The sequence below is a fragment of the Manis javanica genome, chromosome 7, assembly GCF_040802235.1.
Source record: "Manis javanica isolate MJ-LG chromosome 7, MJ_LKY, whole genome shotgun sequence".
NCBI lineage: Eukaryota > Metazoa > Chordata > Mammalia > Pholidota > Manidae > Manis > Manis javanica.
In genome coordinates this window covers 45789946-45815993 of record NC_133162.1, presented here as the reverse complement: position 1 = coordinate 45815993, position 26048 = coordinate 45789946, and the positions used below count along the sequence as shown (strand labels likewise).

Genomic DNA, 26048 nt, shown 5'->3' with positions numbered 1-26048 from the left:
GCTACTGAGTCACTGAGATTTGAACCCAGGTCTGTTTGGCTCCAAAGAGCAGGGACAATGGTACTTCTGAGAATGCTTCTGGGTCAGTGCCGTAAGGAATTCTGAGAGTGTGGCTGAAGCCCCACTCAGTGAAGGAGAGACCGGCCTGACCTGTGAGGACTCATTTTCTGTTTCTCTTGGATGATATCTGATTCTCCATTCCCCACCCCAGACTTCTGTGTGCCTTGGTGGAGACAGATAAACAAGGATGTTTCATTGGTCCAGAAAGGGATCTGCCTCCCTTATGAAAACGGAGTGAAGCATCCTCTCCAGAAGAGACAGCCTGCACTCGTGGGGGCTTGGAGGCAAGCAAGGCTACACCATCAACCCTGAGATCAGCCCCCAACAGCTCACTTCCTCCTGGTGTGTCATAGTCAGTGTGGACAATCATATAGCCAAGGGCTGCCACATGCAGCTGGCATTAGCTCCTGTGACACTGTCCCCATGGGATTACCTACTATTGCCAGTGTCCCCCACCATGCAAGGTACCTTGACCCCCTTCTCTACCTGAGCCATGTGGACAATTTGTTTCCGTATTCATGTCCAGCTCAGAGGAACTGGAATTGCCTTGACAATTTGACCAAAAACAAGAGAAAAATTAAAATAATTTTTTTTAAGTTTTAGAAGTTTTTAAAGTTCTTAAATCACAGTGCTTACAAGGAACAGGTTTCTGACCCTAAACCAATGGAAGGTCACCTCTAGGCCTCACCCCCATTCTCTAGTCCCACCAGAGACAAGATGGGATTTCCCTCTCGTCAAATCCCTTTCCTACTTCCTCCAGAAAGGCAACTGGAGGCTGGCAGAGATGCCCTGCTCACCTGGCCAGGCATTCATTGGGGTCTCAATGCCACATTCATTTCCTTCCACTCCTGCATGGAGGCCCATGGTCTTCTTTGCCTTCTGTCTTTGGAAAGGGTTGGGAGAATATTTCCTCATGATGGCAGGTTTCTATTCTTGCTTATTTTTAAGAAGAGGAGAGGATATTCGAGACAAGTGCTGGGCATAGAAGCCACAGGGCATAAATCTGCAAAGAAGTAAAAAGCTAACCTTTTCAAACAATATGGCTTCTCTCTCACTTACCAACTTTACATTTCCCTGTATGGCCCCGGAAGATGACTGGTTAGCCAGAGACGGGTAAGATTCCTCAAGGGAGGAACAACCTAAGACAGGCACAGTCGCAGGGGGGCCATCAGGTGAGAAATTGGGGAACACCAGTGGTGAAGCTTAGAACCCCCCCTCCCCCCCCCCCCCGTGTTGAGAGAAAGCTTCTTCTGCATCCGTGGATGTTTTATTGCCCTTGTCTAGCTCGGATTAGCACATAGTCTACAGGCACACACCTGATCATCTACATTTGCCCTCTTACAGCACTAAACTATGTTTTCTACCTTTATCTTGCATCTACCTACCACTTCAGCAGTTTATTAAAAATAAAAAAAAATAATAATAAAGGGAGAAATGTGGGATCCACATATAAATCAAGTATAAAAATCAAACGAATATTCATATTTGACCTGATTGTTTATAGTTCATAATGCGTGATCAAAACCGAAAGTTTCTGTGATGACTGCCCTTGTACTGTTCACCATGTAAGAACTTATTCACTATGTAAGAATTCGTTCACCATGTAAGAACTTGTTTGTTATGCTTCAGAAGATTGGAGACTGAAGAGAACGAGGCCTGAGATGGATTAATGACTGTGCATTGAGCATTGACCCCCCCATACAGAATTTTATTGTTGTTAACAACCATTTGATCAATAAATATGAGAGATGCCCTCTCAAAAAAAAAAAAAGAGGAGAGGATATTGTTTCTCTCCTTTTCACATCTCCCTCTGACCCAGGTCCCAGTCTCAGGCTCAGCTCTGGGGACTTTCTGACCCTGGTAGTACAGGGGACCTGTTTCTTCAGAAGCCAACTGTGTAGTCTTGTGTCATGTTCAGGGGCTGGTGACAAGGGTGGTGTCCCCTGACATCTTCCCAGGCTGCCCAAACTGTCCCTGGAACAGGTAACTACTGTCATCAGCAGGTGACTCTTTTATGGCTATCTTTTCCCATCTGCTGAAGTCGCAATGCTCTTTCCAGTCCTTACCCACTATGAGCTGCCTAGGAGGGTTCAGCTTCCCTGAATTGTCCTGCCCTAGTGCCTGGGCTGTTCGGTGGTGCCACAGCCAGCACCTGAGTGAGGTCAGAGCTCAGGAGAAAAGCTTGGCTTGATCATCCTAGGCTCCACTGAATGATTTATTAGCCACTGTCTCCATTAGGGGTTGTTAGCACATCAAGCAGTATTTGCACAGCCTGGAAAAGTAGTGGCTAAGACAGGCACAGATGGTAGCTGTAGCTACACCATAAAGCCTGCCCTGACTGGAGTGGGGGTGGAGGGAAGAGAGTGTCACTTTGGTTCTTGACTACAGCAAAGGCAAGATGAGATCCAAACATCCACATTCCTTAACAAAAATATATGCTTCAGCTCATGAAATCCTTGAGTTTGAAACACTGTGAGTTTAGACCGCACAGAGTAGAACAGGTAAAAAGTATGGACTGTGGAATCAACAAGAGGTTCAAGTCTCAATTCTGGCCTCTGGGAGTTGTGGAAAATTGGGCTCATCATGGACTCTCAACGCCTGGGCTTTGCTTCCAGAACGGTGTGGGCTACAATAATGCTCTTAGAGGCCCAGGGAGGGGAGCTGGGACCACATGTGTAAACTGTGTGACACTCAGTAAATATGATTTGTTACCTGACAGCAATGTCCAATGTGGAGGTCCTCCAGGGGCCGCCCCATAAGAGGAAGAAGCTGCCTTTGGTCAGGCTGTGCTTGACTTAGTGCTGTCATCCTGGTGACCACTTTATTCTCCAACTCCTCAGGGGCCTCCCACCATGAGCAAAAGGATGGGCTGTTCTCCTGTGATGCTGAGGGGCTACTGCAGATCAGAGCAGCCCTTGAATATTTCATACCTGAGCTATCCAGTACAGATTTGGAAATCTGGGAAGGGAAGGGAGGGAAGCAGGAGTAGGCAAAGGGAGCAGCTGAGCTGTGAGGCAGTCTCAAGGAAGGCCTCAGCCACGCCCAGGAAGCTCTGGAGCCAGGATGACCCTGAAGCGCTATCCCAAGTTGACCCCTGAAGCCAAGCCACTAAGGAGGCAATTGGAGAAGGTGGTTCTCTTCAACCAAAGCAATTCCTGAAGAGAACCAACAAAGAATGCTGTGCACAGGCAGCACTTTCAGTGTCTGGAGGATATAGCCCTTGATCCCCTGAGGGGGAGTCAGGGGACCCGTCACAGCGTCTGCCACTGAGGGCTTCATACAGGTGCCACCACGTAGCCCAAGGCCTCCGCACCAGTAGCGCCGCCTCTGCGTTCCCTACGGGCAGCCGTGCTCCCCTCAGGAGAATGCCAGGTCCCGGGGAATTTATGCGGCATTCCTGTACGCTCTTCAGAACCTGTAGGTTTGTCAGACCCAGCGAAGGCCTATGTACCCCTTCAGCTCTGACATTTGAGGATTCCTCAGGCTCAGACAAGTGAGAGCATCTGAGGGAGCTCCTCCACCCCTGTGGCAAAGTCTGGACAGCCCACGCGTTTGCCAGTCCCTGTGGAACAGAAGCCAAGCTCCTTGCTCCGGCCTTCAAGATCCCTTGAGATCTTGAGATCCCCTCCTGACTGTCCTGCGTCATCCCATGTTAATCTCTTCCCTCCCGAAACTCTAAGGCAGAGCTGTGTAATCGAAGTTTCTACCGTGATGCAAATATTTCATACCTGAGCTATCTAGTACAGTAGTCACTAGCCACATGTGGCTATTGAATACTTGAAATGTGGTTCATGAGACTGAGGAATTGAATTTTTTTTACTAGCTTTAAGCGGAGGTAACTAGTAGCTACCATATTTAACATCACAGCTCCAGCCACAGGGCCATTTTTTCACATTCACAGGGTCAGGAGAGAGGCAGGGGCTGGGACAGGGACAGGACTGGGGCTGGGGCAGCAGCCTGGGTAGGGACAGGAGATAGGCAGGGGCTGGGACAGGGGGTAGGGGTTGGGACAGAGATTGCTCAGCCTGTGTTTATTGTGCTTTCCTGGTGCCTGGGGCAGAAAGGGACCAGATTTTGGAGACCACCCAGCCTTTTCCTCTGCAGAGAGCTCTTCCACCCACCTCCTCGCCCCACCAAAGCCCTCGCCTCAGGCTGTCCAGCTGTAGGGAGGTGGGGTGGAGGGGCTCTGTGCAGAACTGCAATGGGGGGAACTTCTCCACTGTGAGCTCCTTCACAGGAAGAAGAAGAACCTGATAACACAACTTGGTCTCCCAGGGTGCCCTGCCCCCCTCCAAACAGCATCTCCTCTTAATTAAAAAACCAGGCAGAGCCTCCTGTTGGGAAGGGACATTCCATGAGGAGGGGACACTGATGGCCACCAGAAAGCCTTTACCCTCCTCTAGATGCTGCTGTCCCCATCCACCATTTCCTGTGGGCTCTGCAGTTCCCCACACTCCTACCCCTGCACAGGGCTTATAGGTGTGCAAGGGCTTTGGATGAGGAGCCTGAATCTTCAGTGCTAGTTCCCACAAGGCCTTTGTATGCTGGGTGACCTGGAGTAAGCCTCTTAACCTCCAAGCTGAAGTACAGTCCTCTGAAAACTCCCAGGAGTTTATACACGTGAGGTCAAGAGCAAGGGCAAAAGTCATAGTAATGTTCATACGAAGGTTTCATGTTGACCCAGTAGAACAACTTCCTTAGCCTAAGAAAATAATCTATCACAACAGAAGTGCAAAATGCACAGAGATATCTCCTGTAGCATAAAATATAAAAAACATAGAAACTTTCAGATTTCATAGCCAACAAAATATAGGTTAAATCATGGTATACTGTGCAGCCATTTAAGTAATGTCATTTGGAAGGCTGCACAAATGTGGCAATGTGTTTACCTTGTCATGCTAAGTGAAAGAAGCAGTGTACCATATTACATGCATGCTAATTTCAACTCTGCAAACATAGGTATGCATGTGGATGAGCATCAGAGGGAGAAGAGAAAATGCAAAACAGTCATGAGAAGGCAGGGGGCTGGGGAATAGGGATGATGCTTTTCTTTCACAAAATGTCCTTTAATGTTCTTAAAGAGCTGTTTTAACAATAAATAAATGTCAGAAAACCAAACCAAACTTTTTTTTTTAGAAAGCAAAGCCAAACGTAAGATCCAAAGTGTTTTTGCTATTCTCAGCTCAGATGTATCCAGTTCCTTGGCTCCTTGTTCACCCCAGCACCCCACAGCCCCCACACGTACACATGAGATCACTCAGCTAGCCATACAAACTGGGCCCCACACCCAGCCTGTCTGGTCTGGTATATAAGACTATAGAGGCTAATTTCCCTCTGCTGCTTCTCCTGGACATGTTTAAGGATCACTCAGCTCAAAAGACAGTGGTTTCCATCTATCTCTGCTTGCCACTAGACTCTGGTTAGAATTTCTACATCCTCAATTGTGAAAATCATTTTACTTGTAGTTGTGCCAAGACCCTAGCTAAGGATGGCAGATACATTCCCTCCCAGGTGCAACCTCCAGTCAATTGGTTATAAGGCTGCCAAAAGGACAAGAAGCAGTACTGAAATAGACTAGTTATGTCTGCCATGGGCCTGGATAGAGTCCAGTATGCATTCTGGGTATTTGCTATCCCAAAGGAGTCTGGTACTGAAAGTAGGGCTCTAACAACTGGGCTTTCTTCTACACCCTGCCAGTGCTTCCCCAGAGAGTCTGGGTACTGTGCAACTTTGTTGTAAGTAAGGAGGAGTGGCTGCACCCAGCTCTCCAGGCAGTGTGCTGGTGTGGAAAGAGGATGTACAGTCTATGAGGTGAGAATCCCAGCTCCCCCATTTATTAGCTATTTGACCTTGAACAATCTAGTTAATCTTGGTGTTAACACCTGTAAATTAGAATATTTGCAGAAAGGTTGTGTCGTGAAAATTAGAAAGAGTGAGTAGAAACTAAACAGTCTATTCCCTGGCACAAAATAGCTATTTTTCTGGTCACTGTAAGGTTCAGTGGTTTTGATGGTGGCCGTTCAGGCAAGTGGCATGGACGAAGGCCCATGTGGAGTTGCCAGCTGCTGCCCATGAGGCTGTGTATTTCTTTATGGGTCCCTGGCCCACAGTTACATATGCACAACTTAACTATGGCCACGTGGGAAAATAACACAGCCACTTGAGGCATAACTAACTGAGAGCAGATATATGCAAATTTTCACTTGATTACGTTATTATAAAGTAATACACTGCATTATGAACAAGCATTAACATTTACTAATTAACAATTTAGTACATATTTTTAACTGTGTACAATTTAAAGTAAGATTTAAGAAAAACTGGTATCCAGCGGTACTAATTATTAATTAATCCCAATCACTGCTCAGTATGACCCTGCTTACCTCCAGGCCTGACTAAAACTCAACTTTCTAACTCACCTGACATGCTGAGACTTGGGCTTCCTTCAGAGCCAGTCTTTAGCCCTGGGCTTCCATACCCAGGGGAAGGAGGCAGGCAAAGTGGACAGGCACACTCGAAGGTGGCATAACCAAACAATTCCACATTTGGCTAAAAATAACTCTCAAACACAAGTTCAGTCTCCAGTGTTATGACATTGTTTCTTCACAGATCCTTAGTTCAGGTGATAGCCACCCATATACTCATTCATGTGCTATGTACTTGGCAAGGATTTACTGAGCATACATTCTGGGCCAGTAGTTCTGGGCTGTGGATTTGGAATGGATAAGACCAGGAAGGTCCCCAGAGATTGTATATTGTGAATTAGCAACTTGAGGGCCAAATGCAGCTTTTTTTTTTGGCTTGTAGAGTAGTTTTTCAATTTTTGTAAATTAATAACAACATTTAGAAATCAGTATCTTTTGCATAATGTATCCAACTTTTGGCTTTTATGAATATTTTCAAGATCTGACCATAGTGAGTCTGCACCCCCACCTGGCAGTACTTGGTTGGAGCTAACAGGTGGTAACTCCATTTTAGGCACAAAAGCAAGCCCTTAGCACTTAGCCACAGTCTCTACCACTCCTTATTGCACAACATCTGGCCTGTTACATGCATTTCTTACTTGCCTCATTCCTTGTAGTACTAGAGTTTGAAGTGTCTAAACTCCCTCAGCTCCTCTTGGAGTAGTGACTAAGGAAAAAATGACCACACCCAGAAATCTGACAGTCTAACAGAAAAAGGAGAAAAACATGGAATTGTTTTTCTTCATGTAGAGATGAGAATGATAACTAACTAAATGTTGTGAGGGCTTGGGAGAGAATTGAGCATGGTACCAAGGGGTTGTAGCAAATCAGAACCAACTGCCTGGAGTTGCTGGTGTGGAGCTACAGTGTACATGCTGTGACCTTCCCTGGAGAACTGTCTGTGCCTTTTGGTTGTGGCAAGGGAGCACCACTTGCTCAACTGCCCATTTCCTGGGAAGGACCTGAGGGGAGGGGCAGAGGCAGGCAGGAAGCCTCTTGCCTTGGGAGATATCTCCAGGTCACATGGCAGCATCTCATTGCTTCTTAGAGATTCAGTCCAGGGTGACAAGTTCAAGTGAGACTCCAGATCCTTATGGAAATAGAATCAAGGGGTCAGAGCCAGCAGAGTCAGGTGAGCACCACATCCCTGACTGATTTCCACTCCAGCTAGGTGACTTGATAGAAAGCCTCTCCCAACTCCCCTGGCCCCCATCTGTGCTGGGGGCAGCCCATCCCCTCTGTCTTGTTTTGGGGGCTATTCCAAGAAACTGGTCGCCAGAGAACAAAGCCTGCCATTGGCCTGAATATGCAGAATTGGGCCTGTAATCTCCAGCAGCAAGACCTAGCCCCAAGATTTCCTCACTCAGAACTTCTGATTCTGACCCCAGCTTGAAGTGTCAGAGGCCCCAGGAAGCAAGAAAATGTGTAATTTGTCCCACCAGTTCACAGCTGGTGACTTCATCTGTACTATTTTAGTCAAATGGTCACCATGCCCCGTCCATCCAGCTGCTTATCTCAGTTTACCCTGACCCCTGGGCCTTTGCTCTTGGCAGTTTCCAGCATTTGGGGGCTCATCTGAGAGGCAGCGCAGCAGGGAGACTAACAGCCTGGACCCTGGAGTCAGACTGCCCTGCCTGTGATTCCAAGCAGGAAACATCGCCTCTCTGTTCCTCAATTTTCTCATCTGTAAAATGAGGGTAACAAAGGTGTCCCTCTTATAAGGCTTGTAAAGGTTGAATATGACAATACCTGTAAAACATTAAGAACAGTGCCTGGAGCATGGGAAGAGCTCTCTAAGTGTCTAGTGGTCTTCTGGTTAGAACACAGAGGAAGTTATCATACCCTTCTGGGATAGGATGCCATTATTTCCAACTTCATAACCATAATAATCATCACAGTTTTCAATTACTGAGTGCTTACTCTAAGCCAGGATCAATACTAAACCCTTTACCTGTATTCACGCATTTACCTCTTCAAATCTGGTGTGACAGATACTATTGTTACCTCTATTTTACAGAAAGGACACTGGGACACCCAAGTTCATACAGCTAGCAAGTAGGCAATGCTGGGACTGGAACCTGGGGCCATTTGGCTCCATACTTATGCTCTTACTCATGATTCTGGGCCCAGTTTGATAAGTGAAAGGTCCAAGGTGTCAAGTCGGGTTTCTATTCCATTACTTCTATATAAAGGAAGGAACAATGAAACCATGAAACCACACTTGCGTGTGGCTGGTTGTAGTTCCTGCTCAGGCAGTGTCTGGACAGGGTTAGCAGTCAGGCCCAGTGGGGGCACTCAAGGAGCCAGCTTTAAGGAAGAGTGGTCTGAGGTTAACCCATGGATGAGGCCACATGATCCTCAAAGGGACTAGAAAGAACTTATTGCCAATTTTCTTTCTCAGCAGCCTAAGCTTCTCACCCCATTGCCTAAGCCTTGTTGACTTTTATTTGCATGCACAGCTGAAACAATAAATGTAGGGGTTAAAAAGGAAAGCTGTAGGGTGTAACTGATTCCAAATGCCTGCTCTACCACTTACCAGCTGTGTGACCTTGGACAAATTATTTAACTTCTCTGTGCTCCAAGAGCAGAGCAATAATAGCACTGAGCCTGCCCATTGGAGTTGTTGTGGCTGTCCAGTGACATAATGCACAGCTCTGGAGCTAAGGACTTGCCTGGCTTCCAGCTGTATGACTATGGGCAGGTAACCTAACCTGCCTCAGTTGCCTTATCTGTTAGGTGTGGCTAATAGCAGTGTTACATTAGAGGGCTATTTTGAAGAGTCAGTGTGATGATGTATAATGTGCTTGGCTCCTGCTGGGGGTTGGTGAGTAATTGGTGAACATCAGTGTTTATGACACTGAGACAAAAGACACAGGATACCAGCCCCATAATGGATTGTCAATACATGTGACTTTAAAAAAAAAGCCCATCCTTGAGAGGTACAGACGTGGTTGTCAAGATAAGAATTATGAAGCCTGTGGCCTCTCCCAGGCCTCTGAGGGGTAACATCCTGTGTGGGTGTGACCAGGCCTACGACCCCTGGCCAGCTCCTCCTCTCTCCTCCCCAGCAGTTGCCTGGTGGGGCCCTGCCAGGGGAGCTGTGACATTTGAGCTGCCCCAGGCAGGGCCTTCCACGGGAACATCAGGTACCGATTGGTGGCCAGATCCAGTGTCAGGAGGAAGGTTCAGGGGCAGAGGTGTGGTCCCTCGGAGGCTTGTCCTCTTGCAGGGACCCATGTGACACCCCAGGGAAGTACGCCATCTCTGGCTCAGGGTTCAAGTGCCTGGGGAGGAAGTCAAAGTTCTTGTTAAAACCACTGGCCCCTCACAGTGCAGTCCCTGGTGGTGGGCACAGGTCTACAGGCAGGTGAGCTGCCCAGACATCAGAGCGGGAGGAGGCCAGAGTCCTCTGGGTGTTCCCTGAGAGGTTCCGGGTGGCACTTCCTCTGCCTGTACCTCAGTCCCCCACCCGGAAAATGGGGTTTCTGACACCCGCTCCAGCCTTTCAGGGTTGTTTTGTGGTTCAAATGAGGAAAAGGAAAACAAGAGCCTTTAGAAGGCAGAAGAGCTGAACAGTCAATGGGACAAGCCCATCCAGTCACTCAGCCTGAGAGGGGGTGCTGGGCAGTGGGGGCCCGGGTTGTGGGAGGCCCCAAGGGAGAGAGGCAGCATCACTCCAAGACCACCAGCAAACTCGGCTCTAATCTGGACAGCAGGCAGGGTCGGGGGGCCCATGGGGTCCTGGTCCTGGCCTCCTGGGATGTCTGCAGGAGGCAGTAGGCAGGGTGACCAACAGATGAGCTGTGCTGGAGGGAGAAGCTGGCCAGAAGCTCAGCCCAGGGACAGAGTGTCAGGGGTGCCACTTGGAGGGGAGAGGCATCTCTTGAGCTGGAGAGGAAGGCCCCAAGGACAGAGATGGTGTCTGACTTTCAGCATCCAGCGCAGCAGCCCCCACACAGCTGGCATTGAGCAAATGTCTGATAATGGATACTTGTGACGTGAGCACGAAGAAGACACAGCTCAAGTGTACAAAGATGCAATTTTCTCCCCCCACCTCCCCAGTACTGCACTCTGCTTTGCTTTCAAGCCCCTGCCTCTGCAGGAGGGTGAGAAAAAAATCACACAGACTAACTGAGCTTCTTCCTGTCAAATACTCAGCCCTCCAGGATCACTGCTTGGTGGGTTCAGGACACCATTTGTCTCTCATTCCCCTGGGATAACAGCTGTCATGGTTTTGGGGAGGGGCCAGTGACCACCTATGGTATGAGCTGTTGTCCATCCTGCCAGGGACTGGGCACTGCCCTCTGTCCCCTGGGTAGGTCCCCAGTGGCGGGGTCCCCACGACCTGCCTCTTCCCTGCCTGTGGTCTCCTGCCGGCCTGCAGCCCTCACAGCCTCTTCCTGGAATCCAGGGCTGCTTCCCCCAGTTACAGGGAATGTGGGAGTCTGGGTGGTGGGAGCTGCAGTCATCCGAATGCGACCTCCCATCCCTCAGTGTCCTTAGCTGTGGGCTTTCCCCTTTACCTGTGCAAACTGCCCCAACTTCACAAGGGTTCCTGGCCCCAGGCACTTACCCTCACCTCTTCCTACTAAGCCTAGGATTGGCTTCCCTGGAGATAAGGGGCTATGTACAGAATGGGGAGACCAGAACAAAATTTGGGCTCTTTGGGAAGAAGGAAGAGAGAGCGGTGCTGGGATGGGAGACAGCCAAGAGTGTGACACCCAAGCACACCTCTGTGTCCAGAAGTGCCAGGCAAGGCATCTGAGCCTTCCCCCATCTCACCACCCACTGCCTGTCCCCAAACATTCTCCAGATAAGATGGGATGAAAGGACATGAAGGGGACAACCTCTAGATTAGAGGAAGGGCTTTGCCATGGGCAGAGTGGCCTAGGAACCCCTGGAGCTGACCCAAGGCCCTGCTAGGTGGGAAATCCACCTCCATGATGCCTGCAGGAAGGTGGCCATTCGAGTTGCCCTCCAGTGGCTCCAGATGTGGCAGAAGTAGGTGATCTGGGGATCCCCAGGGGCCAGAGCATGAACTAAAGTGGAGGGGATCTCGCTGGCTCTGTCCCTTCCCAGCTCACATTTCCTAGTCCCTCTGCCAATCTTAACAGCTGGATGGCTGGAGAGGGCTAAAATTAATGCTAGTCTCTACCCCTAGTATGAGGTGTGTCTGGGGAGGCCTGAGTACCCAGCCTACATCTCCATCTCTGTTGTGCCCAGAGGCTAGACCCAGCCCTACCTGATAAGTCAGGATACTAGGTTCTCTTTGTCTCTCCCAACAGATGGCTCTGATTCCAAGATGACTGATGGATTTCATTTCATGTGCCAGTTCCTGTTGATTGGTAGTGGGCTGTGTTGGAAAGAATTATGAAGCCTTGCCGAGGCTCACTGAGGGAAGACTAGCTGTGATTGATTAGCAATGTCTGCCATGAGTGCAGGAATAGAGTGTGTATGTATGATTTTAACTGCTTCCTGTTCCTCTCAGGACCTGTTACCCTCCATCAGCCTGATCTCGAAAGGTCTGGGGATGTCTGTGGCTGAGAGAAATCATCATGGGACAGATCTGAGCTGTAGTGGGCTGGGAAATAGTTAACAATTGCCTCTTAGGGTGAGGGTGGGGCTGCTTTGTAGTTTTTGCCAATTTCTGTGGTGTGAATACTTCCACCATGGCCAATTTCCAGCTATCCAAGTGAAGTCACTGAACACAGAGTTGGAAAGCAATGCATACCATTATCTCTCAGAAAGACAGTAGGACAAGCTGGCTCCAGCATATCACCTTCTGAGTTGTTGTATATTTTCCCTGAGAAATGTAAAGCCTCCTGCATCCCTGCAGAGCTCTGCCAGTGGTGGGCTATCCTGGGAAAAGCACTGGACTAGGGTTCAGGATAACCTCCCAGCCATGAAATAAGCAAGTTACAATCCTTCTGAGGCCTCAGTGTCCTAATCTATAAAATGGGAGTTCGGTTGTGGTGAAGCTCAATGAGTTAAGATATGATTGACAGATATGATTTCTGTCAATCACAAAGCATGATTCATCAGACATAACTTGCAGGGCATCGAATCCAGACTGTCTGCCCCAGAAATCTGCCTCCCTTTAAAGTCAGTGTTCCTGCCACAGGGCTGTAAGGGAGAACAGCTTGTTATTCCCTTTGATGTCAACCTCAAAAGACAGAGGCTGCCTCCCAGCTCATTCAGTTTCCCTTAACAGGCAATCAGGCCTGTCCCTGACAAATTTCTTTCAATGGTTTTTGAAGTTACTCATATTTCCCTCCTTCTTCACCACCCCTTAAGATACAAGCTGCTCCCCTTATTTCTCCTATGTGCCTCCTTTAAGTTTTGGGGACCCATGGACCTGGGAGGCTATGCCAAGCTGTGTTCTTGCTACAGGGGTGTCAGACAGATCTAGGTTTGAGTACCAGCTCAGGCAAGCATGAGCTCTGCAACCATGAATACATGGGCCTCAGTTTTTTCATCTGTAGAATGGGAATAATAATGATGATACTCAACCAATAAAGTATTATTTGTCTTAACAATGTCTTGCATGGACGTAGAACAGGCTAACCTAGAGAAGAATGGGATCCCAAAATTTGGCAAACCAGGAGGTCAGGTGAGGGCTGGGACCTTGACCTAAGGATGTGGGTGAGACTGTAGGCACAGACGGAGCCCAGACGTCTGACAGTCCCATTAGCCCAGCACAGGTTTCTCATCCTCAACATGGTTCACTTTGGGATGAGATCATTCTCCATTGAAGGAAGCTGCCTGCACATTGCAGGACATTCAGCAGCATCCCTGTCCTCTACCCACTAAAGATCAGAAGCAAAATGACCACCAGCTGAGAAACCATGCTCCAGCAGGCTGAGAATGACCAACCACCTCAGCTCCAAGATCCCAGGATGCAAAGCATCTGTCCTGGCAGAATGGCGTGTCAATGCATGGCAGAGCCAAATGGCAGGTGGTCTGCTGTAGGCAGCCTGGCAGCAGGCAGCAGGGGGCATGGATCAGAGCTAGGACCCCAGCTGCGGGCAGCCCAACAGTCAGGCAGGGTCAGATCACAGTTCATATAACATTGAACCTGGGTGCATGCTGCTGTCCAGGACCAGGACTGGATTTGGGGTGTGGGTAGAGCCAAGCCCTTGGAGAAGGTGGAGGGGCTTACTTGCCCATGTTAGAAGGGTGTGGGGGGCTGAAGGCCAGACTTCCCTCCCACCCTGATGACCTTCATGACTTCTAGCTGGAGAGCCAGACTTCTGGATAAGAGGACCTGGCTCAATGCCAGGCTCTGCTGTAGAGAAATTAAACCTAAAAAAATTGCCCCAAGCCCCAGACACTGCCACTTAAGACCAGAAGACCACCTTAGGCAAGTTGCTTAACCTCTAAACCTCAGGTACGTCATCTGTGATATGATGACATTAATGTCAGCCTCACACGGCTGTTGTCAGGATTAAACATGCTGTTGGAATGACTGTATTTAGCGTTGTGCCTGCCCCATAACAGGTACTCAGTCAATGCTGTTGAGTGAATGAGTGAAGCTCCTGCAGCAAACCTTCCTCCGTAGTCCTTTCATTGATTTAGTTCTCGTCTCTGGAATTTCTCCAGCTTTCTAATATAGGAAACTTGACTTCTCATAGAGAGGAAATGAGTTATTCATCTCTGGGTCACTAGAGCTTAGCACGGGGCCTGGTACATATTAGGAGCTTAAAAAATGAAGTTTTCCTTCTTTATAGGGTAATGACTGTGCCTTACTCATCTCCGTATAGCCACAGCCCAGCCCAGTGACTGACACCCAGCAGGTGATGGTTAGCTATGTGTTGAATGAATGAATGAACATGCAAAAAACGGTTGAAGAAAGGCATCCAAATGCTACCCTAGGATTCTTCCTAAGAGCCCATTCCTGTATGTCCATTTAGCAGGAACATCACTGCTCACTGGCAGGAAGTCAGCCAGACCCTGGGGAGTAGAGCAGTGTCCTCACGGAGACAGTGGGTGACAGATATCAGGCAGACTGGGGAAGGTGTCAGGCAGAACCTCCACCCCCTGGGCGGCTGTTGTGGGCCCTCCCCCGAAGCCCCAGTGCAGACTGCTCTGCTCACCCCAGGGCACTGGGACAATCTTATAATTCTCCTTGCACGGCAGGCTCCGGGATAGTCAGCCGTTTTCCTCCCTGCTCCAGATGGGGCAGTGTGAGGTCTCGGCAGGTCAGCTCCACAGGCCAAAAGAGACAGTGTGGTTTGCTAGGAAGACCCACGGCTGGGGAGTCAGGAGGTCTGGATTCTGGCCCCAGCCCTCTCATGCACTCACACAGTGACCCTGCATGGTCACTACACTCCGTGGGCCTCTGTTTCTCCATCTGCTCAATGGGGACTTGGCAGTGCTTTGCAGGGCCTCTATCTTTTAGTGCCTGGCCAGGGCGACAGGTCCATCCACATGTTACCAAGCATGCAATGACCTACATGGGAGACAAACCATTGACATCAAGGCACTGCTGGATTTCACAAAGCCATTGGGTTCCTAGCCACCTCTGAGCTAAGTCTGATGAAAGTTGGCAGGGGCAGGATTCTCCAAGGGACCTAAAGATTTTCCAGAGAGACACTTGAGGGTTATCATTGACAGAAGAAAAATGTTTATGATAGAAAAAGTCATGTTTTTATAACTCCGTATCATTTCCCCTTCCTAAGGTACAGAATCAACTACAAATGAGGCTTTTCCCACCTCTAAAGTCTGTGTAAGTGGTGGGTGGGGGAATGCTAGCCTGGAAGAGCTCCACAGAGCCCAATTCCCTTGCATAAGAAAGGAGCCCATAAAAGAGAGATTTGGGGGTTGGGTGTAAAGGGAGGAGCCAGTGGCTGAAAACAATACGTCTGAAGAGGAGGCTGCTGAGGGAAACAGTTTGGGGATAGAGAGAACTATTTTTTGAGTGAGAGGGATGGGGAGATGCACAGCGATGAAGGGCCTGAGGGGAGTGGCTCAGCCTTTCTGGGCCTCAGTTTCTTCATCTGCAAGGTGGGCATAATAGAACCTTCTCCGTAATGGGAAACACTTAGAATTGTGCCAAACACGTAGTAAGGACCACAGAAGTATGTTCAGTGAAGTGGTGGTGGTAGTGATATAAAAAACCTTGAAATCTTCAGTAGAATTTGTATCACTTAGGGATGGTCCCAGCAAACTGCTCTCCTGGAACCCAGCTGAGTGCCAGGTCCCATATCAGCTACCCAGCTACATCTGGTGACCCTCATGCAGCCAGAACTGCTTGGGGCAGACAGAGCTGTCACTGGAGCTCTGTGCATCACCAGGGATGCCCCCAGAGCCTGCAGCAGTGGGAGCCGGGCCCAGATAGGCCCAGGGGGTGTGGGGCATCTGCCCTCTATCTGGCAAAACCATCCAAAAACTACCATAGGCTGAACTTTGTCACCAGCCTGCTTCTCACGAGGACACTTCCACCGGCCAGGAGGCACAGACATTCCAGTTGGGCTGGCCCCTCTGGTAAGCTGTACCCATCTGGGTGACATCCCCCTGCCCCTCAGCCTAATAGGTTCCAGATGCTCCCCTCCCCACTAAGCCTCCCTCCCTCTCGTGGTCCTGAAAGCCAGCGTGCAGGCCTGCCAGCCTGTCTGGGGCCTCCTCACCAAGTCACTACACCTCTTGGCTTATTTTTTTTAATTCAAAACATTTTGTTCCCCCTTAACATGATGGCTTGACAGAGGCCAGCATGAAAGAAGCTGTTTCCTCCTGGATGGGGACCAGGGCAGAGAGGCAAGCAGATGAAGGCAGAGAGAGAAGAAAGCTGGCTTTGGGAACGTGAGGAGCATAGGGAAACACACAGAGTCTGTATCGGCCGAGAATGAAAGAAGCGACAGGAGTAGCAGCTGTGTAAAAGTGGCCAGGCCGTCTGGGGCTGGGCAAACACACCGGTCCAGCGGGTAGTCCCACGGGCCCTAGGCTTTCATGACTCATGTTCTGCAGAAATTCCTTTTAGTTCATTGTCTTCCTGCTGCAGCTTTTTCTCTCCCCTCCCTTCCCACCCACTCTCCTGCCCCCTTTTACAGAACACCTGAGTCTGGCATTGTTGGCAGTGGTCAGTAATGAGACAGGGCTCTTGCTGAGGCCAACCAGAGGAAGAGGGAGAGTGGACAGAAGCAGGAGAAAGGAAAGACAGGCGCAGAGGGAGCACAGGGCTGGAGCACAGAGATGGCCGTGAGACAGAGGTGGTGGGCAGCCGACCCAGGAGGATAAAAGTGCCTGACTCACAGCTTCGCAGAACCCAGGACAGGCCCAGGAGACATCCGGCAGGGAAGCAAACCAGAGACTCAGCTGCACCCCTGCTGCTTCCTGCTGGCTTCCAGTTGTGTGTCACAATGGCATGGAGAGGACGATGAATGTGTTTATAATTGATCTATCTAGGTTCTGTACATTCCTGACCTCTGGCAATGTGCCTTGATGCCAACCACCCCATGTTCTGCGAAGCAACCATGTACACAGGTTGGGTCAGGTCCCGAGGAGCTCCTTTTGTGGGGCGGGTAGCTGAGGCAGGAAGGGACTGTTCAGGAAGTTAGGGCCCCAGCAGGACTGTGCCTGGAACCCAGACCTCTGGATTTCTCATCCAATAATGTAAATATGGAGATGAAATAAAGGGGGAGGGATTATACTGGCAAAAGTGGGCCAGGAAAGTACAAACTTCGAAGACCAGATGGAAACCCCTCAGCTGAAGAATTCTTGGACACTGCCTCTAAGGCAGCCCCCCCAACCCCACCCCATGTCTTTAAAGCAGTGACACTGACTCTGGCATTTTCTCTCTCTTTCAGGACCTCCTGTAAGTAACCAGTCGACACCTGGTGTCACACATTTGAGAAGTCTTGCTCCCTGCTGGTAATGGGGCCCTGGGTGGGAGGACTAATAGCTGGCTCCTCTGTCTTCCAGGGGAGCCCCCACACCCTCCACAGAAGTCTGTGGGGTCCCCCCAGAAGGCTGACAGAGGAAGGAGACATTTTGCTTTCCACCCCCGCCCCTGCACCACTCCAGGGCCAAAGGATGTCTGTTCCCTGGGCAAAGCAGGTCCCAATTTCAACCTGAAAAGCTGACTTGCCCCACTGTTAGCACAGTGCCTTTGTCCCCCCAAGGAGACAGCTGGAGTCAAAGAAGCACCAGCTATTAGAAAAGAAAGAGATAACCTCTCCTCAGTTCTGGTCTGGGAAGGTCTCCTGCCCATTCAGAAAACAGGTCAGTGGCAACCCTAAATGTGGACTACTGAGGACCACTGTGTGGGCAGCTCCATGCTGGCCAAGTGACTTTGGGCAGCTTGGTGGTGTGGTGGTGGTATTTTTACAGAAGAGAGCAATGTCAGCAGTCCAGAATGGGAGACGGTGCAAATTATGGACAGCCTTCAGGTGCCTTCCCCAGCGTCATCCTGAAGCCCAGGGTGAATGAATGAATGAACATGCAAAAAACGGCTGAAGAAAGGCATCCAAATGCTACCCTAGGATTCTTCCTAAGAGCCCATTCCTGTAAGTCCATTTAGCAGGAACATCACTGCTCACTGGCAGGAAGTCAGCCAGACCCTGGGGAGTAGAGTCCTTTCCAGAGAACCTGAGAAGAGCCCAAGGAGACTGTCTCCCCGAAGTAATAGAGCCAGAGAACAGGAGCACGACTTCTTTGAGGACAGCATTTGATACCCCAACAAAAGACCCAGAAGTGGCTGGGGGCACTGGGGACTGGATTGAAAGGGCCAGGCCTCCACATCAGATCTTTCTCAAGGTTGCTGAAAGCAGCCCTGTCATCACCCCTCCACCGGAGAAGTCATTTCCATGGTTGTTTTCCTCACCATCTGTACCTGTGAGAGCAACCCGCCCAGTTGCCCCAAGACCATTATTTACTGTCCCATCTGTGAGAGGTACATGAGCCCGTGCTGACGACCCTGCCTGGCTCCCTGGCTGCTAAGTTACAGAGACAGAAAAATCATGTCACTCCCTGAAAGGAGGAGGGATGACTTCTCATGGCATGTTTTGGACATCAGATCTCAATTTCTGTAATCAATCTTCCAAACTAAACTCTGCCAGAGGAAACTTCGACAGGCCACCTGCTGGAAATGGGCTGCGTTTCCCCTTCTTTTTTGACAAAGCCAAAAAGAGTCCTCACCTCCTTCCCTCACTCACTCGCTCGCTGGCTGGCTCCTGGGACTTCCCCCATCCGCTCACTGCCCCAGGCCCGGCTGCTGAGCTAACCTGGCCCCATCAGTGCTGGGTCCCTGCCTGACTTGAGGGCCTGCCCTCCCTGAGAAAGCAGCATTCCAAGAGCTTCTGAGGGCCTCACCCGGGATAGCCTGTGAGGGTGCCACTCCTTGGGGGCCCTGCAGTGCAGGAGCAAATGAAGGGGGAGGGATGAGTCCCCTTACAACCCCTGCACAGAGGAGCCCAGGCAGCTCTCCTGCATTCTCAACCTGACACAGAAGGTTCTGTATCTTCACCCAACTCTGGCTGAAAGCACAAGGCAAGGTGAGGAGAAAATGGGCAGCTGGCCACAGTGGGAATCAAGTCCTAGCCCTGTTTGCTCTGCTTCCTGCAAAGGATGACTGCTGTTGGCCAGAGGCTGGGAACAGGGTAATAGCAGCTTGTCGCAATGCTTGTCTGCCGCCTCTGGGTGCTTCACAGGGGCCCCTCATGGGGTGGCGCTAGACTCCATTTGGAAGATCCAGGTTCCTGTGAGCACAAGGACAGCTGGTGCTGGAAAACATAGCCCTGGAGGATGGATTTACTTATCAGCAGGAATTGTTTAAGTAGTAGAAAATTTGTGGCCACCACTGCCTAACCCCTCATGCCCATGACAGGCATTGCTAATCAATCAGGAGGCTTCTTAACATAATGCTTTACTCAGTCATTACCAATCCTTTGGAGTCTGTAATCAAGCTGACATCTGTTGGCCATCTCTGCACTAGACTTAAGAGAGAATTTCTTAATTATGGGAACTGTGAGGCTAAAACAGATGACCAAGGGAAGCAGGGATGTCTCTTTCTCTGGAGGAATATAGGGAAATATATGATGTCCCAGCTGCCAGCCCTTGGTTGAAGTTATCCTTGCTAAAAAAAACTAGCTAACACTATGTGTTAGGCACTGTTGTGTTCTTATGGAGGCAGTGTAATACAGTGATTACTAGCATGGGCTCTGGAGCCAGAACCCCTGAGTCCAAAATCTTGGCTCTGCCACCCCTGGCTATGTCACCTTGGGCAAGTTACTTTACCTCTCTGTGCCTGTTTCCTCATCTGCCTCATCCAGGTGCTGTAAGAAATATATATATAATTATATGTGTGTATGTATGTATATATGTTTATGTATGTATGTATTTATTTTCATTTAGAATATACTAACTCACTTAAATCCTAGAAACAGAAGGCTTCCTTAGATGATCCACAAAGATTCTGCCAAGACTTTCATTTTAAAGAAGAAAGTATTATTCTGTGAATTCCAAAATTCATTTATTATTTCATTTATTTCTACCCCACCTTATTTGAAGATACATTTTAGGCTATTAACCAGTTAAATGAAGTTTATAAATTATAATGAAGTAGGGTGGAAAACAAGGGGACTCTAGAGCCGATGACTCCACAGCGTCCTGTGCAGAGGAGCCCCAGACTTGGTCCTGATCTCCCTGGTGGGCAGAGCAAAGAGGAAAGCAGAGTTGCTGCAAAAGTCAGGCTGCAGCAAGGTAGGACCAGCCCTGGCATTTGGTGAAACACAACTTTTCCTAGTAGTACTGAGACGACCTGAGAGAAGTTGCTCCTGTGTGCTGATGACATAGGCGGTCAGTAGACAGGAGCAGTAGGTAAACTGTCCCTTCTGTCCCTACTTGGGGTAGACCCACTGTGTGAGGCTGGAAACCCTTAGTAAATGCATTCCCTTTTCTGCAGGAGGTTAAGCAGCTGCCCCCCTTCTTGGCCCATTTCCTCATGGTGTCAGGGCAGGCAGCTTAGAAATGACAACAGAAGAATTTTGGCTCCGCGCTAAAGCTGGAGTTAAGGAGGATCCTCAGTACCTGAGCTGTCCTGTGGGAGCCTGGGAAAGAAGGAGGCTGAGTTCCCAGATTCATGGTGTCCATCGTCAGGTTAATTCATTCAGGAGCTTATGTGTTAGTGTTGTGGGGATAAAATCCAGCAGAGTGAGGGATGGCGATAGGCCCTGCATCCATGAGGGCTGTTACCCAGCATCCCCCAAGTACTCTGTGGACAAGTCCCTGCACCACTGCCTCTGGGATGTCCTGAGGAATGAGGGACAGAGCTGGGGACTTATTCCTGCGCTGCCTGTGTTTGCCTCAGCAGCCCTGCCCTGCCATGGGTGGACTCGTCTCACAGTGGATATCCTGAGACCCACTCCTGGTTCCGCCTTGGGCGGATGGAAAGAGCAGGGTGTCTGGGAGAGGAACTGCACCTGATAGCAGAGTCTCTGGAGGCTAGAAGCAGAGCCCAGCTCCAGGCACCTCCGTTGCCTGGCCTCTGCCCTCCTAACAATCATAATCATGAGCATTTATTTAGCACTTGCTATATGCCAGTCTCTGTGCTGTGTGCTCTACATACATCGTCAAAGAGATAGACATGACTGATCTCCAATTTACAAGATGAAGAAACTGAGACACAGGGAGGCCAAGCAACTTATTTACAACCAACTAGTAAGTTGCAGAGCCAGGAATTGAGCACGGATAGGCTGACTCAAGAACCCATGCTCTTAATTTAGCCCTACTGTCTCCCCTACCAAGAACCGCATCTCTCCCCTACCCATGCCCTGGCCACACCAGGAGTAGGTTGAGCTCTAAAAGCTCTCTCCAGGTGTCTTCTCCCTCTTTGCGAGGTGCTCCCTGAAGCCCTCTGAGAACAGCTCTTAGAGCAGTTTCTCATCCACCCTCTCTTATCAGGTCCTCTGGAATTTGGGGGTGAGAGATAAAAAGACATGACTTCCTTATAATTTGCTTGGCTCCTTAGCACCTCCTATGTATATTGCTATGATGATCATTATTAGTACTAATAGTACTATTTGCTGAATGTTTTCCTCTTTTCAGTGGGATTTCAGATCCATTACATGGAGTTTTTAGTCTCTGCCAGAACTGTGCTTGGCAGAAGTACTGGGATTATAAATAAAAGGTTTGAGAAAGACATGGCTGTGGTCAGTGAAGACAGACCCCTGGAGCCACGCAGGACCCCGTGGATGGTGGGGTCCAGCCTCCTGCCTCACGCTGAGCACTAACTCATCATGCAAGGATGGTCTAAAGCTAGTTGGAGGCTGCAGAGGAAGGAAATCCCACCTCCTCCCACCCCACCCCAAAAGAGGGGAAGAGGCCCCCTGGGATGCCCCCCACCCACCCACCTTCAGCTCCCTGGCATGTTCCCTGGACTCAGATGTGGCAGACTCAGCAGAAGTGCTGGGTGTCCCATGGCTGACCTGATACATTAGAGCAGAGACCAAGCTCTGACCCCCCTGGGCGCTTTGCAGTGCACGTGAGAGGTGGGCAGATCATTGCTCTGAGTAGGGCAGAAAGGCTCAAAGAGAGGGAATGTGTTGGGGAAGCCCATAGCCCTGGCAACCCTTGAGTCACTGGAAGGGACATCCTTATCTTTCTGTTCCCTACACCTATCCTGGGCCCGGCATGGAGGAGAACCCCCTACCTACTTTGCTGACAAATGAATGTTAGAACTGAAAGGAAGCTTAGTGATCAAGGCCCTCTCTCCATTTTGTTCATAAATCAACAGGTTCATGGAGCACATGTGACTCCAAGGTCACACAGCTGGGTGGGCGGTGTGGGGCTATCAAGCAGTGTAATACCCTGACCTGCGGAGACTTCACCCTTTCTCCTTTGTTTCAGGGTCCTGTTGGAAGACCTGGACTCCCAGTAAGTAGCTTTCATTTATTCTCTCCTGTGGGTCTCTCTCATGTACTCTTCCTCATCTCAAGGCCTGGCTCAGTTGGATGAAAAGTATATCTGGCTGAGAGGCCCTTCTCCAGCACTTCCAACCTATAACTATGGATGAAGCTCCTTGGTCCCCTCTTGGGGCCCCAGGCAGGCAGATGACAGCATGCAGGCCCCTTCAGTACTGGACCCAACTTCCAGATTGATGGCCCCATACTGTGGGGCTGGAAGGGGAGGCAGCCCACTGGCTTACTGGATATCCTCCTGTATGTCAGCTTATATTAAGACTGCTGTCCCCACTTTGTCCTATGTCCTCTGTGAGAGTATACTCAAAACCTTTGTTCTCTCCCCAGTTAACATTTCTGAATGCTAGAGAGGCTATGTCAAGTAACCATGGGGCTTTGGGACAAAGTAAAAAAAATAATAATAGCTATCTCTTATTGAGACTGTAATAAGTGCCAGGCACTATGCTAATCACTCTTTATACATTTGGTTTCTTCAGCAACTCAGTGAAATGAGATTTGTTATGCCCATTTTATAGATAAGGAAACTGAGACTCAGAGAGATAAAACACCTTATCCAATTGTCCAAGTTTCAGTAGGAGACCTGTTGGAGCCCCTTGTTATCACACACCATTCCGTACTGCAGTTTCCTGGGGTCTGTGCTCAAAGACATTTGAGAACCATTCTAAGGCCTTCAAACACTGCTCTGTGGGGTGTAGCCTGGGCCACAGGTGCACTAAATACTGGATACAGTGGGCCCTTGGATGGGTAGTGTCTCAGACAAGATGCTATAGCAGGCCAGAAGGCCAAGGTGGGGCATGGAGGGTGAGCCAGGGCTTCCCTCTCTCCCTGAACCTAAGGTCTTATCCATTGGATTCCAGACCCTTCTGTGCATCCTAGTTATCCCAGTTACTCCTCTTTCAGACATGAATTATATTGTAACCTCTTGACTAATCCAACAGCTTCAAGAATTCATGTCCAGCAATCCCTTTCTTAATGAAATGCATGTGGGAGAATGTTTAGCCTTGAAAATGGAAACTCTCCCAGTAAGTACAAGCCCTGGAGCAAAGGAAGACGGGTGAATAGATGAAATCCAAGGAGGGGAAAAATCAGATGACTGAAGGGAACGTGGGCAGACTTTGTTTTTTCTGACAATGTCCACCTTTAAAAAGCATTTGGGGCAATTCACGAAGCAGGGGCCACTGTACAACTTTTCAGTCTGTAGCCATTCCATGCCCATTCCTAACCAGAACATTTTATGGCCAGGACTGCAAAGAACATTAGTTTTAAAAAAGAAACCAAAACACCACCCTGCAATATCATTCAAAATCCCAAGAGCAAGAGGGCTGTGGGGGTGTCCCAACCAACATCCAGTGGGCCTGGTGTCCTCAGCAGGAAGGGCAGACCACCAATCCACGGGTCATTGTCCTGCCCATGCTTCCACAGGGAAGGGCCTGGGAGTGAGCCACAAAAAGATGTGATGTTGGTCCCTTGTTGTGAAATGCAAAAAGTGTGAAGTACAAACATGCTTTTAAATGTCACTTGCCCATGGCTGTGCTGGGCTTACTACTCATAGTAAATAACTTACTCACAATAATGTTACTGCCATTTATGCAACCCTCACGAGATGCCAGGCCCTGACAGTAATCTTTCCAGAGATGTGGTCTCCTGGCATCCTCCCAGCAGCCTCAGGAGAGGGACACGAAGCTCAGGAGGTTAAGGAAGCAGATCCACTCTATAGCCAGCGCTGCTACCCTGCCACTCTTTTGCAAAGGCTGATAGTTTTACTAGAGACAACATCAGTCTTGACAATGTATGTGTTACAAGAGCCTAATCACAGCACTGATTGCCATTCTCTCGGGCATCCACATACATCTTGGGATGCTAATTGTCCCTCAAGGCATTTTGCTTCAGTGGGGTCAGCAGAAACAGAATCTCCCCAGAAATGCTCACACTTTTCAGGGGAACCCACGAACCCAGCTCTCTCCTGCATGGCAGGCCCAGACAAACACCATCTGATTTTTGGCCCCCATTGCTTCCCATCCTTTCAGGCTCCTGGCAAACCCCAGGCCCCACCCCAGACTTTATGATGTCTGCACACATATGATTGCAAAAAAATATTTTCTACCAAAGGGGGAGGATCAAAACTTAATAAGCAGATTTCCAGAGTGAGAAGATGTACCCCTGGCTACGAAACAAAGCGGTTCCCTCTGAGCAGTTGAAACCTGTGACACAGCTGAATTCACATGGCTCACGGTCCTTCCTGTCAGTGCTGGGGGTGGCCAAGAGGAGGGGGCTTGGAAAAGGACTGTCTGCAACCTTCAGAGACAGAGGCTGGGGGAGAAGGCAGGGAGCATGGGCACTTCTCCCTAGCTCAGGCGCAGACAGACCCAGGGAAGCAACTCCCTCACCTGGCACACAGGAGCTGCCGCTCACCCTGCTGAATGCCTTGAAGATGAGTGTGACAGGGATGCAGCACAGCCTGCAGTAGCTCGAATGGATTGTGACAACACAAGCCTAAGGGAGGAAGGGCCTTAGACCCCTCATGGAGCATATAAGGAAACTGAGGCCCAGGCTGGGAACCAGACTCCTATGTTAGTGCTCTTTCCCCAGCACCATGCCTGAGGCAAGCAGATATATGGGGGCTGCTTGCCAAACCGTCCGTGGAGGCTGAATGAGCAAGTCCACAGGACGCCTGGGTATCATCCTAAGTACGCATGCAAACCAGGTTTTGGGTGCATAGCTAGCCCGTGGAGTCTAGCACATGCTGGCCTGGCTCCAGCCACATCTAATTATTTCTGCCTCCTTCATCAGGGAGACAAAGGTGCCATTGGGATGCCTGGACGTGTGGTGAGTTGGTGCATTTGTACCTGCTTGGGTGGCCATTGCTTGCTTCTTCCATGCTGGCCTGTCCTCCAACGCGGCAAGCTGTTGCCTTCCCCAGCCATGAGGAGGAGGGTTGGACCTCTCCCTTCCCCACTCAGCTCCACCTCAGAGAGGAACAGGCGAGGAGGAAGGAGGAAGTTTTTTTCTGAGACTTCAGATCTTGCAATATGACCTTGCTCTGCAGAGAGCCGCCATGGCAAAGGAAAAATCCAAGAAACTGCATGAATAAAGCTCTTTGTCCATCACCCACTGGGCGGCAGGGTAATACACCAAGAGGATTCCCATCCGTTCCACTCCCTGCCCCCTGAGGCGAGCAGCCCACCCTCAGATTTACAGCCGCTCCAGCAAGAGCAGCAAAAGACGGTGAGAAACACAACCTCAAAATGCTCCACAGGAACTTCAGAAGGGTCCGTTTCAAGGGGCCTCTCCCCTGGACAGAGGCCAGAAGGTGGTAGAGACAGGACTTGCTTCCAGGCAGTGCCTCCAAATCTTTAGCAAGAGTCTGGGAATCAAACATTTAATGTTTCTTGTCAAAACTTAAGATGGCAAAAAGGAAAGGAGAATATTTGTTAAGAAGAGTGCATTCAGAAACAGGAGGGCTGATGCTGGGCCCACCCTCTGATTTTTGAGGCCCAGCACCAGGTTCTTCCTGATGGCTCTAGAAGGGGCAGGAAGTCTCCTGGTGGCAGCCTGAGGCAGTGATGGCCACACACCAACCACACCACCACCCAGCCTAGTCTAGGACATGGTC

At 49.7% G+C, this 26048-nt stretch overlaps 2 protein-coding genes across 12 annotated transcripts in view; both read left to right on the top strand.

Annotated features, from left to right (window-relative positions):
- The window catches only part of LOC140850401 (collagen alpha-1(XIII) chain-like), a 62310-nt gene extending 44712 nt beyond the window's left edge, over positions 1-17598 (top strand). Inside the window, exon 2 of the mRNA XM_073240920.1 lies at positions 17327-17598. Within this exon, the coding sequence (XP_073097021.1) occupies positions 17327-17338 (12 nt within the window). The 3' untranslated portion in view covers positions 17339-17598. The remainder of the gene's footprint in view (positions 1-17326) is intronic.
- Positions 17599-22370: 4772 nt separating this feature from the next.
- Positions 22371-26048, top strand: part of LOC108405049 (uncharacterized) — a 92430-nt gene continuing 88752 nt past the window's right edge. For all 11 annotated transcript variants that reach the window (XR_012133191.1, XR_012133194.1, XR_012133193.1 and 8 more), the window contains exons 1-2: positions 22371-22391; positions 25226-25261. Coding sequence is in view for 7 of the 11 variants with exons in the window: in XM_073240916.1 (XP_073097017.1) it covers positions 25247-25261 (15 nt within the window). In the remaining 4 variants the exon portion in view is untranslated. The remainder of the gene's footprint in view (positions 22392-25225; positions 25262-26048) is intronic.